This window comes from Pelmatolapia mariae, linkage group LG12 (genome assembly GCF_036321145.2).
Source record: "Pelmatolapia mariae isolate MD_Pm_ZW linkage group LG12, Pm_UMD_F_2, whole genome shotgun sequence".
NCBI lineage: Eukaryota > Metazoa > Chordata > Actinopteri > Cichliformes > Cichlidae > Pelmatolapia > Pelmatolapia mariae.
The window spans coordinates 36,472,396-36,487,649 of NC_086237.1; the positions used below are offsets into that span (position 1 = coordinate 36,472,396).

At 40.9% G+C, this 15,254-nt stretch overlaps 2 protein-coding genes across 2 annotated transcripts; both read right to left on the minus strand.

Annotated features, from left to right (window-relative positions):
* Nucleotides 1-750: 750 nt before the first annotated feature.
* On the minus strand, nucleotides 751-2,139 carry LOC135933690 (E3 ubiquitin-protein ligase TRIM35-like). Its single transcript, XM_065471815.1, has 2 exons — nucleotides 1,069-2,139; nucleotides 751-930 (listed from the first exon to the last, which is right to left on the minus strand). Exons 1-2 carry the CDS (start codon nucleotides 2,137-2,139, stop codon nucleotides 751-753), a joined length of 1,251 nt encoding a protein of 416 aa, XP_065327887.1.
* Nucleotides 2,140-13,082: 10,943 nt separating this feature from the next.
* Nucleotides 13,083-14,719, minus strand: LOC134639139 (E3 ubiquitin-protein ligase TRIM35-like). Its single transcript, XM_063490214.1, has one exon. It carries the CDS (start codon nucleotides 14,625-14,627, stop codon nucleotides 13,179-13,181), a length of 1,449 nt encoding a protein of 482 aa, XP_063346284.1. The 5' UTR covers nucleotides 14,628-14,719; the 3' UTR covers nucleotides 13,083-13,178.
* Nucleotides 14,720-15,254: the final 535 nt, after the last annotated feature.

The window sequence follows — 15,254 nt, forward strand, 5'->3', positions numbered from 1 at the left end:
TGGAATTGACAATTTAGTAGTCTGTTTTGTTTGTTCTATTTTGAAACTTAAACGCTTTAGCGGCTGCCTTTTGTGTAGTTTGCAATATTTGCCTTTATTTATCTGAAAAAGTCTCATGTTCCTTAAGTACATCTACCCTGTTGAACTTATTATGGGAAATAAATATTAAAATCAAGACAAGCTGGTGATTATTTCACATTTTACTTGTGAGCAACCGCACATTTAAATCTTACAAATATAGTTATTTGGCTTATATCGTGATATATATATCATTATCACCTGAAATGAAAAAAACATATCGTGATATGAAAAAATCCTATATCACCCAGCTCTACTGTGCAGTAGAATTGTCTTGTTCCAGCGGTGGGGTTGTGCTATATAACACATGTATATCTGTTTGAGTGTAAGAACCTTTTGTCTATGTGAACTGCTAGACTCCTGGCACCAGCTTTGGGGAGTCTTCACACACACACACACACACACACACACACACACACACACACACACACACACACACACACACACACACACAAGGTATTCTTTGTATACATGTATACTTATTAAGACGTCATACGTTAATGAATGCATATTCATGTAACCACAATAAAAGGAGTGCTACAGGGAACCTGGCTGAGCGTCTGTCAAGTGGGCGGAACGACACTTAGCTCCAGTTGGGTCTCCCTCAAATCTTTCTTTGCTGTGCAGTATAATTGTCTTGTTCCAGCGGTGGGGTTGTGCTAGACAGACCAATCAAAATGTTTTTGCATTTCCTGCCTTTCCAATACTGAAATATGGGAAGAGTTTCTCAGTGAAAGCGTCTCTGTGAGTGTAGATGTGAGTCATGTCTTCAGGGTCAAAGAAGGACACCTCCCCCGTGTCATAGTCCAGCTGGACTCTGATCCTCTGGAGACTCTTCTTCACTGTCACAGTCTGACCAACACAATTAGTATATTTTTCACTGTGATAAACTAAACACCAGATTCCATATTTTGGTAAAGCAAAACACTCTCCCTTTCTGTCAACTGACTCTTTAACTAAACCCACAACCCACTCAGGATGGTCTCCCACCTCCACCTCCCAGATGTGTTTCCCTGAACTGAAGCCCTCAGAGCCAAAGATACAGGCATACTTAGTGTTTCTTTCTGGATTATGAGGAAGCTGCTGCTTTGTGTCTCCACGTCTCACACTGGTCAGATCATCAGACAGATAGAGATAGGTGTTTGCAGTGTTTGGGTCCAGAATGACAGGACTGAAGTGGACCTTCTCCTTCATCTTCTCCCACACTCTGAAGGACAGGTTGCCCAGGTGTTTGGCCACATCTATCAGTGCTCCTGAGACCAGCTGTGGATCTGACACTGAGCTCTGGGCTCTGGCTCTGCTCTGAGTGTCTTTATAACTGCTGAGGAATGGCACGCTGTGTTTCTGCAGCTCTTCTTCAACAGCACAGATGCTGTCTGACAGAGAGGAGATCTGCTCCTCAATCATCTTCATCTCTCTGGTGATAGTCCTCCCCTTCTGCTCCTCTTCCTCCCTCAGAGCTGCCAGTTTGGACTCCTCTTCCTCGTTCAGGAACTGCTGGAGCTTGTTGAACTCTGCTCTGATCTGCCTCTCTGTGGACAACAGCTGCTTCTTGGAGTGTTGAATCATTTCATTGTATGTTTCCTCCACTTGTTTGTATTTGTTCCTCTTGTCCTGCAGAGACTTTAAGTCAGATTTCAGCTGCTCCTTCAGGTCACTGACTGCTTCTTCTACAGGAACCACTTTGTGACTCTGGTAGTGAGAAAACTGACACACTGTACACACAACTCTCTGCTCGTCCACACAGAACAGTTCAGGCACTTCCTCATGTTTGCTGCACACTGCTGTTAGTTTCTTCTCCCCTCTTTCTGTCTCAGATGATCCAGATTTGTTTCTTCCAGCAAACAAATCAGCAAGTTCTTTCAGCGCAAAGTTGACAATAGGATGATCCTTTGAAGATTTTCTCTTACAAATGGGACAGCTTTTGTTTTTAGTTTGTTCCCAGAATTTCTGCAGGCAGCTTGAACAGAAGCTGTGGTTGCAGCTCAGAGACACAGGATGTCTGAAAGTCTCTGAACACACATGGCAGCTCAGGTAATTTTCAAGAACTTTTTCATCCATTTGATCTTCCTTCTTACTCACCAAATTCTTGCTGAATTGTCTATTTTTCGTAGTCGTATTTTTCAGCAGGAGATCTCACACCTTGCAGTGGAATTTAAAGTCTGTTTGACAGTGTGGAAATGTTTTCATTCATGATTGTTAAAAACAAGTCAACCAGCAGATGGTGTTGTCGTAATACAATCTTAGAAGATCTTGGCAGTTTTGTTTCCATACAGAAAGAAAATGAAAGAAGAAAATTATATGTTGAGCTCTCAGGATTTGCTTTTACTTTAATAAAGTATAAAAATGACAGAAAGAAGGTGAAATCTGAGTTGTTTTAGTCTGCTGAGGCATATTTAAACTGACAGATACTAAACCAGTTTTACAACATTTTTGTTTTTCAGCAACTGCCACAGGAAACACTTTCCCAGCATGACTTTAACAACAACATCAACATGCATAGAAAATAAAGAAATCTTTTTACATTTTTTTATCAAATTCAAATCAAGACTGAACCAAAAGAGAAAGTGTAAAATGCTAAAAAAAAAAAAAAGAGCAGTCATTTTTTAATCAAGATGATACAAAAGTCAGAAACAGACACATTGTTACAAAATGCCTATCCCAGCTGTCATATCGAGACAGTCTAATCTGCCCCAGGGCCAACACAGGGAGACAGATGACCATTTTCACCCACATTCACACCCACGGGCAATTTGAAATCATCAGTTAACTGTGGGAGTAGTTGGTGGAAACCCAGGCAAACAGAAAGCCAGTTTGTGGATTCGAACTCAGGACTTTCTTGCTTCTTGCCACCACGCTACCATATTCAGACACAGTACAAGGTTTTAATGAATGTATCTGCAATATTTTCAGAGATTAGTCTTGATTTTTTTTGTTTTACTTGTGAACTAATGTTACTGAAGCAAATCATATTACATATGAAAAAGTGTCACAGAGTGAAAATAAATTGTGTTATAGTACTGTTTTTCAAGTTCCTGGGTACCACCATCTCCCAGGAGGTGAAGTGGGACACCAACATCTTAAAAAGACCCAGCAAAGGTTGTACTTCCTGAGACAAGTGGGGAAGTACAGTCTTCCACATGAGCTGCTGATCCAGTTCTACACTGCAGTCATTGAGTCTGTCCTGTGCTCTTCCATCACAGTCTGGTATGGTGCAGCCACTAAACGGGAGAGGTGCAGACTGCAGCGGACTGTACGGGCAGCTGAAAAGATCATCGGCGCCCCCTGCCCTCCACCCAGGACATGCACCTCTCAAGAACCAGGAAACACGCAGGGAAAATCATCACAGACCCCTCACACCCTGGACACAGACTTTTTGACCTGCTGCCCTCTGGCAGACGGTACAGAAGCCTGCAGACCAGGAACACCCGACACAGGAACATATTCTTTCCCCTCGCCATCTCCCTCCTAAGTCTCACATTGCTTCACACTGCTAGACTGCAACTGCACCTTATATACATTCTGTGGTATTCATTTCATTTCATTTCTACAATCCTGTATATTTTCTGTATATAAGATTTAGATATATATGGTTGGTTTACACACCTTTGTGTATTGTGTCATTTACATATTATTGTGATTTACATTACTGTGCTTGAGAGACACCATCTACCGGAACCAAATTCCTTGTGTGTGTTTGAGCATATGCTTGGCCAATAAACGCAATTCTGATTCTGATTCTGTTGAGAAAATATCAACTTTGTCTGCATCTTGTGGTTTTTCGCAGGAACAAAACTGTTCACAGTTTCGGCCACATGATCAGGTTTTATTGCAGTACATCAGGAGTCAGTCTTTGGTGAATTATAAGTAGCGTGCATGAAGGTTGTGCTGTCCATTGGCAGGATGAGATAATTATTAAGCACTATTAACATTTTTTGTTCTGAACATTAAAGAGAAATCTCAGTTTCAGACTTTTTTTTTAATTTTTGAAATTTTGGAATGACCTCACAACATGCTGGGAAAGGCCTAGCAGGGTAGACAATGTTATTAAAGGAAAACAGAAAATCACCACTTCAGATCCACTGTCCCCTGCATAAATCAAGTCATACTCCCTCCCAGTGTTTCATAATGCCTGAGAAGTCATGGGCCAGATTGTAGCATAGCCACTCCAGACAGAAGAATAGCCAAGCAGAGCACAAGTGAATAAATAGGTGAAAACTGCCTCTAGCCATTTCCTTTGATTGTGCTGGGTTCCCCATGTAGTTTGAAGTGACCAAAAAATGTTGGACTTATTATTAGTTGTTTTAATGTTTTATTGTTTCTGTACTGATACATTGTTTTACTTAGTGATTCATAGTTTTATTCTCTGAAATGTTTTGATTCTATTGGCATACTGGGAGTTCACTCACTTTTTCTGACGATAGAATATGTTAACATGTTTGTTTAGTGGGGTTGGTTGGCTTCCTGCAGTTGTCAGATATGTCTTCTCATGTTTTTCCTATTTTTCATACAGTTTTAGTAATGTTTTTAATAAATAGCCAGTTATGGTACCTAACCCGCACTTACTGTTTTGGCTTTTTATTTGAGGCCTCTGCATCATTAACCTGCTCTTACTGTTTTTATTTATTTATCCTATTTTTATATTCTTTTCAAATGTGTCTGCTAGTGGATCTCTGTGACACCAGAATAGGCAAACAGAAACCTCACCTCTAAGTTGCACTAATAAGTTTTATTTTATTGGAAACCCCTTATTTCCAGAAACATTAGTATGGAGCCATATGATCATACATTTATTCCATCCCTGTTTGCGCCTCATCTGTGAATCAATATGTGTTCGAATGGGTTCATACTTGTTTCTAGAGATGGACCGATCCGATATTACTTATCGCTATCGGTCTGACCTAAATTGCTGAATCGGATATCAGAGAGAAATAAAAAATGTAATCCGATCCATTAAATATCACGAAAGCACCTCACAAAACTTGCTACACGCGTAACTCGGCTCATAACCGTAGCATGTCGGACAGTATGCGTCACGTGATAGAGCGGCTGTGTGTATTTGGAGCTTCGCTACCAAACCAGCATTTCATCTCCGAGGAAGTTATCCCAGAGAGAAGTAAAGCAAGTGTGTAAGTTCATCTCTGAATGTTAGTAAAGCATTCCCACGTTAAGCTTAACAACCGATATATGGAGCGACTGTCTCTTCCTGCTGCTACTTCAATCTTGAAACTGCTTAATGATCAGCTGATCGGCTTTTCTGTCGCGAGTCCGTCTCTCTTCTTTGTTTTTGGCCCACTTTGCACCAGAAAGAGGAAACCAGCGGCTGAACAACAGCAGAACGTTTAAGCTTGATAAGCTGTTGTTAGAATTTATTTAATATTACTTTCTAGACCAGGATCCTTTTCTACGTAGCTGACGGCTGTTAACTGTGCAGGGGCGGATCTAGCAAAGTGTAGCCAGGGGGGCTGATAGGGCATGAACAGGGAAAAGGGGGCACAAAGACATTTCTTTCTTATTCTCATTTAAAATGTCTAGCTTTTAATAAATAATTATCTGAATCTTACACCCAAAGTTTTAATCTGATGTAAAATGTATAGAAGTCCATTATTGTATATAGTAACTGTTAAGTCTAATATACCCTAGTAAGCTATAGTACTTTTTCCTTTGGGAAGATACCATCTGTGAATTCTGCAATTCTGTAAAAGAAAGATGTTGAATCTATTTAATTATTCTTGAAAAATAATTTATTTCTGTGCATTTTTTTCACCCTGCATCAAATTAAAGTTGATTACGTTGCTTAAGCATCATGAGGTGGAGGGTGTGGGGTGATTCCCTATTTTTTTTGCTGGGAGTTTGCAACCCTATTAGTTAGGTTGCTTAATATTTCTGCTAAGTACTCTTAAAATACCAGAATAGGAAGGATGGAGTAGGTTTAAGTTTATTAGATTGATCAGTACTGCTGAACTATGAAATATTTTGGGTGCAGTGTAGTTTTTAAATAGATATATAACAGAATAGCTTTAGTGTTCTTGTTTATTTAAACTTGAGTATGAACGTATACAAAATGCAGCAAGAAATAAAAAAAAAACAGTTTTGAGTGAAAAACACTATATTGGATTCATATCGGTATCGGCAGATATCCAAATTTATGATATCGGTATCGGACATAAAAAAGTGGTATCGTGCCATCTCTACAAAATATAGCTGCCAAGTTAACAACATCAAATCAGAAGCATCATGCACCACTTCATGTATTGACAAATTCTGCAAATAGAAATGCATGATGTTGCTCATTTCTTAATCGGGTTTATGAGAGCAAAACGATACACAGAAGGTGCAATCTGCTCTGCCCTTCACCCAGCCCTAACTCACCTGGACAAGAAAGACTCATATGTGAGAATGCTATTCATAGACTTCAGCTCAGCATTCAACACCATAATACCACAACAACTCATCTGTAAACTGGACAGACTGGGCCTCAGCACCTCCCTCTGCAACTGGCTGCTGGATTTCCTCAGCCAGAGGCCTCAAGCGGTGCGTGTGGGCAACAAGGTCTCAAACAGCATCACCCTGAGCACGGGGGCTCCACAAGGCTGTGTGCTCAGTCCTCTGCTCTTCACCCTGCTGACACAGGACTGCGCACCAACCTACAGCTCCAACCACCTTGTGAAGTTTGCGGACGACACAACGCTGGTGGGGCTCATCACCAAGGGCGATGAGACCCACTACAGGAAAGAGGTTGAGCTCCTGACCACGTGGTGCAGAGACAACAACCTCCTGCTAAATGTTAGCAAGACCAAGGAGGTTATTGTCGACTTCCAGAAAGGCCACACCTGTCACCCCCCATTGACCATCGACGGCGCTGCGGTGGAGAGGGTGAGCAGCACCAAGTTCCTGGGGGTGCACATCAGTGAGGACCTCTCCTGGACCACCAACACAGCATCACTGGCCAAGAAAGCACAACAGCGCCTCTACTTCCTGCGCAAACTCAAGCGGGCAAGTGCTCCACCACCCATCCTGACCACAGGATGCTTTCCATTGAAAGCATCCTTTCCAGCTGCATCACTGTGTGGGGCGGTAGCTGCACTGACTATAACAGAAAAGCTCTACAGCGCATTGTGAGAACAGCTGAGAGGATAGTTGGTGTACCACTCCCCTCCCTGCAAGACATCTACACCACCCGCCTTACCCGCAAAGCCATCACAATTGTCAACGATGCAACCCACCCCGCGCACTGTCTGTTCAGCCTCCTGCCCTCCGGAAAAAGATACAGAAGTCTCCGCTCCCGCACTACCAGGCTCACCAACAGCTTCATCCACCAGGCTGTGAGACTGCTGAACTCTCTCCCCTCCCGGCTATACTGGCAGGAGTATAGGAAGACAGACTGGACCATACCCCCCCCCCCCCCCCCCCCCCCCCCCACACACACACACACACACACACACACACACACCACAACAAGGAAATACTCTCTACATTCCTGACTGGAAACGACTACCTCTGCATTACAATTGCACACACCTGCTGCTATATATTTTTAGTATTTATTTATTTATTTATTTTTTTAGCACTATTTATATTACTATTACTGATGCTACAGTCTTATGCTGCATTAAAACAAAAACACTTACCAACCACAACCTGGGACTACGTGAAGTAGACTAGCACACTACTTTCCAGGGCACACTGTGGAACACTTTATTATATGTTATATGTTAGGTCCTGTCTTGTTATATCCTGTATGTTACCTAAATGTGTGCATCTGCACTTTATTGTTGTCTATGTCTACGCATGGGACAGTGTGAAATGTAATTTCAATTCCTTTGTATGGCAAGTACATCTGAAGAAATTGACAAATAAAACTGACTTTGACTTTGAGAACGTGTGAATGAACTCATGAAGAACCTTAATGTAACAGTGACCTGTGTCTAAATGAATAACATCACTTTATACATTGAGCAAACCTGAACTTTTACATAAGGCAGGATTGAAAGTGGTTTTGGAGAGCTCATTCACAAACTATGATGTTATAGTGATTCCCACAATTTCAGCTGCAGTCTCCTCCTCTCTGAAGCTGCTGCCTCCTGCTCTCCACTCTCTTGTTAAAAGACAATAAAAAGACATACATGACAAAAATAGATTACCCACATGATAGCCTCAGACTCCTCAGTGTTTCAATACAGAGTGTGTGTGACCACCTTCAACACTATTCTTCCCTCAGTTCTGAAGGACAAGCTGGAGAACTCTGGAGTGGACCATCACCTCACTACCTGGATTTTGGACTACCTCACCGACCGACCACAGTATGTGAGGACTCAGGGCTGTGTGTCGGACAGGGTCGTCTGCAGTACGGGGGCCCCACAGGGAACGGTTCTGGCTCCGTTCCTCTTCACCATCTACACTGCAGACTTCTCCCACAACTCCACCCATTGCTTCCTGCAGAAGTTCTCTGATGACTCTGCTCCTCCACTGCAACCACTGAACATCCAAGGTATGGACATTGAGGCTGTGGACAGCTACAGGTACCTTGGTGTTCATCTGAACAACAAACTGGACTGGACTCATAACTCAGACGCCCTCTACAGGAAAGGGCAGAGCAGGCTGTACCTGCTGCGGAGACTCAGGTCGTTTGGAGTGGAGGGCCCACTCCTGAAGACCTTCTATGACTCTGTGGTGGCCTCAGCCATCTTTTATGGTGTGGTCTGCTGGGGTGGCAGCATCTCTGCTGGGGACAGGAAGAGACTGAACAGGCTTATCCGAAGGGCCAGCTCTGTTCTAGGATGCCCTCTGGACCCAGTGGAGGTTGTAAGTGACAGGAGAATGGTGGCTAAGCTGTCATCCCTGTTGGACAACATCTCCCACCCCATGCAGGAGACTCTGACAGCACTGAGCAGCTCCTTCAGTGGGAGACTGCGGCACCCACGGTGTGGGACGGAGAGATTTCGCAGGTCTTTCCTCCCCACTGCTGTCAGACTCCACAACAAAGACTTTAACTGATCAAACACACACATCCACAAATGTGCAATAACACTAATGTGCAATAATCTTTCTGGCATCGTTGTATCTTTACTGAGTTGTATATAGCATTTGTATTCTATTTTTATCTTATTGTATATTTTATTCTATTCTGTACAGTTGGGTACTGTATTTATTCTTATTTTATTTTATTCCAATTTTTGCTTCATAACTTTTGCACTGTCCACTTCCTGCTGTGACAAAACAAATTTCCCACGTGTGGGACTAATAAAGGTTATCTTATCTTATCTTATCTTAAAAAGCAGGTGTCCACTTAATGAACTTTTACTATTAAAACAATAGTAAAAGGACATTTAATAGTACAAAATACTCGTCCTCTCTGTGCTTTCATTGCCGGTGAAGTCCACCTTATCATGTTATTGTTAATATTACAAATATACAGAGTCTGCATTTAGTGAGTATTAACAAATGTTCCTGACCACAACCTTCTTTGATGTAAAGATATGGCAAAAAGCTAAATGTTGGACAATCAATGGATTAAAAAAACAAAACAAATTCTCCAAATGTGTGTTTTTCAGCACAGATCTGTCAAAATAAACACGTCTCAGCTCAGTTCAACAGTGTAGAAATTTAGTAAAATTTTCATTCACTCTAGTCAAGAGGCAGCACGGTGGAGTGGTGGTTAGCAGTGTTGCCTCACAGCAAGAAGGCCCCAAGTTGGTCTCCACCACCTGGTCTGGGCCTTTCTGTGTGGACTTGTCATGTTCGTGTGGGTTCTCTCCGGCCTTTTTTCCACCTCCACTTGATATCTACAATATGTTATTTGTCTTCACCAGATGGTGCTGCTAGGCTGTCGTTCAGATACATTTTCTGTGTGAGTAGTTGCCCTCAAAACAAAAACAAAAAAGCAAAACAAGTAAAACATTTTGACTTCTCATATTTTACTTTATCTTAATATAGCATACAAATGAGACCAAGAATGTGAAGTGTTTGGTATCTTATTTATTGAGGAACAATTCAATCAGTAGAGGTGGGCAGATCGATCCAAGTATTGATAGTATCGATACCAACTCTGGTATTGCTATGGGATCAAGTCTACCATGATAGGATTGATGCTTTGTTTCTATCCCCACATATTTGTATTAAATTCATACATTTTTTGGAGATTAAAATTATACCTCAAACATGCAGTCTGAGGTATAATTGTTATATGCCACGACAAGTGTCACTGTTATTCCTCTGTTTCTCTTGTCTTTCAAGTGTAAAGCCTGTATCTATTGGCCCATTTAAAGTTAATTGGTATGTGTCTATTGGCTGATCTGTGCACAGTAGGTCAATCACTTGCCAGGGATCATTACCAAAGGGCAGCTGCCTAGCTACCTGCTTCTGACTCTCTCTGTGTTTCTGTGTGTGATCTTAAGGTGGGTTTAATAAAAAAAAAAAAAAAAAATGTATTTCCTGACTCAAATCAATTTTAGTTTGAATAAAACAACATCGATTCATTAAATCCTGAATTGATTTTTAAAAGAAATGTAATTTTCCCGGCACACCAGAATCTCAGCTTAAAGCTCACAAAACTATTTCAACAGCAAACAGCTAAAACAGGAAATAACAGCAGGTGAATGGATCTGCAAAAAGATTGAAACACAAAGTGTGGATCTTTCATCTGTACGTGGACATGCTGTCAGGAGCTGAAAGCCGACACCTCACAGATTCTGCAGCTGCAGGTTTTGTCACTCTCCGACCAAAATTCACTGAACCAGCAGCAAAAGAAGATCAACACTACGTTTCACATTTTAAAAAAATGTCATGAATTTCCCTCTTACTTTAGCTGTTTTGCTCCCACCAGGATAAAAATCACACTTTCTGCACAGCTTTCTCTCTACAGTTTGTGGTGGTAATTCACAATTTTGCTGTTTGCCAACCGCCAATAAACAATATAAAGAAGAAGAAGCTCTCTCTCTCTCTCTCTCTCTCTGTGCTTTAAGACTGGTTTATCATCAAAAATCTCCATTTTCCGCATGCATTATTTGCTTGTTTATTAAACTACAGTCTACATTTGTGTTCAGTGCTTTTGTTTTTTCAAAAATGACCCCTGACAAGAAAGCCTCATTTCTGCACTTAGCTGTGTCTCTAATAAAACCTCTGTGACTTTGCTCTGCTTCACTTCAGCAGCATCAGGTAATGTTCGATTCATGGTTTTCTTCTGTTTTTGATCTACTGCTGAATATTTTTAAGGCAGTTATCTGTTATAAGAAGCCAGGTCAGGAAAATCTCCTTTATATTTTTCTGTGTTTTATCCTTGTGTACTTTGACACAAAAGCATCTGCTGTGATGCTTACAAACCTCTGATAAAGTCTCATACGTGTCAACTTTGTTCTTATACAGATATAGAAAAATATGGATATACTGATAAATGATCATAATTATATTTCTGACTGAGTCAAAACTGAATTGAATTGGAATCGAATCAGTTACAGAACAGTGTTTGTGGGTGGAGGCTGGACAGATGCAACAGAGCGACAATTGTTAAAACACTAGGTTATGTGTTGGTGCTACTTTGTGTGGTTATGACCTTTTTGTAGAGCAGTGTCTCCTTTACACGCACTGTGACAGTTTCACGCTCTGGCAGGCAGCTCCCTGCTCTCAGAGAGAAATCCTGCTCATGAGAGTAAATTGACTTTTAACAGTTTGGAGGCAGAGCCCAAACGAGGACGGGGTCCTAATGTGAGTTACACTGTGGCAGTGACAGAAATGCTGTTTTAAACTGTATTTGTTTACAATTTGAAAAATAAAGTTTGCTGAATTCATTGTTAACAGTTATTGTTTGCGTGCAGCGGTGGAAATACAGACAACTGTCACTGGATTATTTAATGTTGAAGAAATCTTTAAACCAGAGGATTCTAGTTCTGAAGCCTCTACACTACAGTGACACCAGAGAGCAGAGACATTTTAACCAGTGGAGTTTTGGCCAGATTCTTTCCCCGCAGGAGAACTTTGTGGGTGTTGGTCAAGGCCTGTACTGCCCTCTCCCGTATGAATGTGTGGTTGTTCCAGATGACACACAAGACTCAAACTTACAGACACTAGAGCGACCACATCTGCAGAATTGGTTTGATTGGATCATAAAAAGACAATTTGCTTTATCGCAGCAGGATTCTGGATTTGACCTGATCAGACTGACACTGACCTGAGGTGAAAGTGTGATTAGACATTTGATTTGTTTATTTAAAATATTTACAGATGAACTTGGCGCAGTCTTAGTGTTCTGTTTATCTGTTAAGTGAAGTCATTTCTAACATTTAATGATTTACATTTAAAAATGGGATAAGTGTAAATGTTTACAGTGTAAACATTTTTACTAGAGAACAAAATATGAACTTTGTCTCCATCTTGTGCGTAAATATAATATACAAATAAAACACCACTATTATAAAGCTGCACCTTCATCTGAAATCTCTGCAGCTTTGTTCATACAAACTATTTTCTGAGTTTGTAAACATACAGATTAGCTGTGAGAATGTAAAGTTTATCAATGATTACATTTGATTTCTGTCTGGGGTTAAATGTGAATGTTGGTCTGAAAAAAAGATTTAAAATGTAGCTGCTTAAAATAAATTCTTGATTTTATCAAATCTGTTGATTGTTTCAATAAAACAGCTTCAGCACAACAAGAATATTTACAAACTAATAGAAGCAAATAATATTTTATTCTAAGGAGTCAGTTAAATGTAAAACACAGTCAAAGTGAGTTTCCATGTTAAATGAATCTGAACTAATGACTGTGTCTGAAAAGCTGACACAACAACAAGAGAATCGCCAAATTTGATTTATTTCACTTCACAGAAACATTGTGCGATTGTCAATAATCAAAGAAACCAGTTGAAGAATAACTCTGAAATAGGAATCAGAGGTAGAATCCATTTTGATCCACTGAGAGTCAAGTCTTTAAATCAAAACTTAAACGTGATTATAAAAAAAATCAGAAGATTCTAAAATCTTTCCAACTATGAAAGACTGCAGCGAATTGAAGTTAAGAAAAGCACAACTAGAAATAACATTTTTAATCAAATTGATCAAGTGTAGATACACTGATATCTGACTGAAGAAAACATCTTACACTGTTAAAAAGAATCAAAGAATGACATTACTGTGAGATCTGTCTGACAGATTTTGATATCAGAGGTTTTGGCGTCTCCTGCGTTTCCAATACTGAAATATGGGAGGAGTTTCTCAGTGAAAGTGTCTCTGTGAGTGTAGATGTGAGTCATGTCTTCAGGGTCAAAGAAGGACACCTCCCCCCTGTCATAGTCCAGCTGGACTCTGATCCTCTGGAGACTCTTCTTCACTTTCACAGTCCGACTAAGACCATTAGTGTATTTTCCACTGCGATGTACAACAGACCAGATTTCATATTTTGGTGAAGCAAAACATTCTCCCTTCCTGTCAGCTGACTCTTTAACTAAACCCACATGCCAGACAGGATGGTCTCCCACCTCCACCTCCCAGCTGTGTTTCCCTGAGCTGAAACCCTCAGAGCCAAAAACAGTGGCAGAATAAGTGTTTCTCTCTGGATTATCAGGAAGCTGCTGTCTTGTGACTCCACATCTCACACTGGTCAGATCATCAGACAGATAGAGCCAGTGGTATGCAGTGTTTGGGTCCAGGATGACAGGACTGAAGTGGACCTTCTCCTTCATCTTCTCCCACACTCTGAAGGACAGGTTGCCCAGGTGTTTGGCCACATCTATCAGTGCTCCTGAGACCAGCTGTGGATCTGACACTGAGCTCTGGGCTCTGGCTCTGCTCTGAGTGTCTTTATAACTGCTGAGGAATGGCACGCTGTGTTTCTGCAGCTCTTCTTCAACAGCACAGATGCTGTCTGACAGAGAGGAGATCTGCTCCTCAATCATCTTCATCTCTCTGCTGATAGTCCTCCCCTTCTGCTCCTCTTCCTCCCTCAGAGCTGCCAGTCTGGACTCCTCTTCCTCTTTCAGGAAATGTTGGAGCTTGTTGAACTCTGCTCTGATCTGCCTCTCTGTGGACAACAGCTGCTTCTTCACGTGTTCCCTCATTTCATTGTATGTTTCCTCCACTTGTTTGTATTTGTTCCTCTTGTCCTGCAGAGACTTTAAGTCAGATTTCAGCTGCTCCTTCAGGTCACTGACTGCTTCTTCTACAGGAACCACTTTGTGACTCTGGTGGAGAGAAAACTCACACACAGGACACACAGCCCTCTGCTCGTCCACACAGAACAGTTTAGGCACCTTCTCGTGTTTACTGCACACTGCTGTTAATTTCTTCTCTCCTTTTTGTGTCTCAGATGATCCAGATTTCTCTCTTCCAGCAAACAAATCAGCAAGTTCTTTCAGAGTAAAGTTCACAATAGGATAATCCTTTGAAGATTTTCTTTTACAAATGGGACAATTTTTGTTTTTAGTTTGTTCCCAGAATTTCTGCAGGCAGCTTGAACAGAAGCTGTGGTTGCAGCTCAGAGACACAGGATCTCTGAAAGTCTCTGAACACACATGGCAGCTCAGGTAATTTAGAAAAAGTCCGAATTTCTCAGCCATTTGACCTTTAAGTATTTTTAACTCACCAAATTAGTGTCTCTTGAACTTTCTGATTAAAATCCTCCAAACGTGTGTTTTTCAGCAGAGGTCTGACTCCCTGTAATGGCGTCTCAGCTCAGTTCAAAAGTGTCGGAATTTACTTTCATTTTCATGAATCACGATCACGTGTTAAACTGAAACACGCACATAACACTTGTGTCCATCAGAGGGCGCTGTGTGTGTCATTCAGATAGTTTTCATTTTGTGCTCCTTAAGACACAAAAACGGAAATGTAAAAAATTTTGACCTCTTAAAAAAACAAAACCTAAATAGAACATAAAAATGAGACAAAGAAGGTGAAGCTGTGGTGTTTCAGAAGTTCAAGTAGCACAAGTCAGAATGTTCTCAGAGTTTTTATCTGCAGTTTTAACTAAACTTATGTTTGCAGCCAAGGACATAAAAGGGTTTAGATTGTCAACCTGCCAGAGCCCTGGCTCATACTCAAAGCAAAGAAGAAAAATTCTTGATCCTCATGAACATGAAGCAATAATTCTGAGTAAAATGTAGCTGAAATACATGAAATCAAAAGTTTATTTTTTCAAATAATACATCATTAAAATATGCTTATTATAAACTAAATGTATACCA

What these genes read in the sequence shown, in the direction of transcription:
- LOC135933690 (XM_065471815.1), bottom strand. Translation starts at nt 2,139, where the DNA reads ATGGATGAAAAAGTTCTTGAAAATTACCTGAGCTGCCATGTGTGTTCA. An exon ending in AACACATCTGGGAGGTGGAG is followed by an intron (nt 931 to 1,068) that starts GTGGGAGACCAT and finishes TGTGTTGGTCAG; the next exon opens with ACTGTGACAGTGAAGAAGAG.
- LOC134639139 (XM_063490214.1), bottom strand. Translation starts at nt 14,627, where the DNA reads ATGGCTGAGAAATTCGGACTTTTTCTAAATTACCTGAGCTGCCATGTG.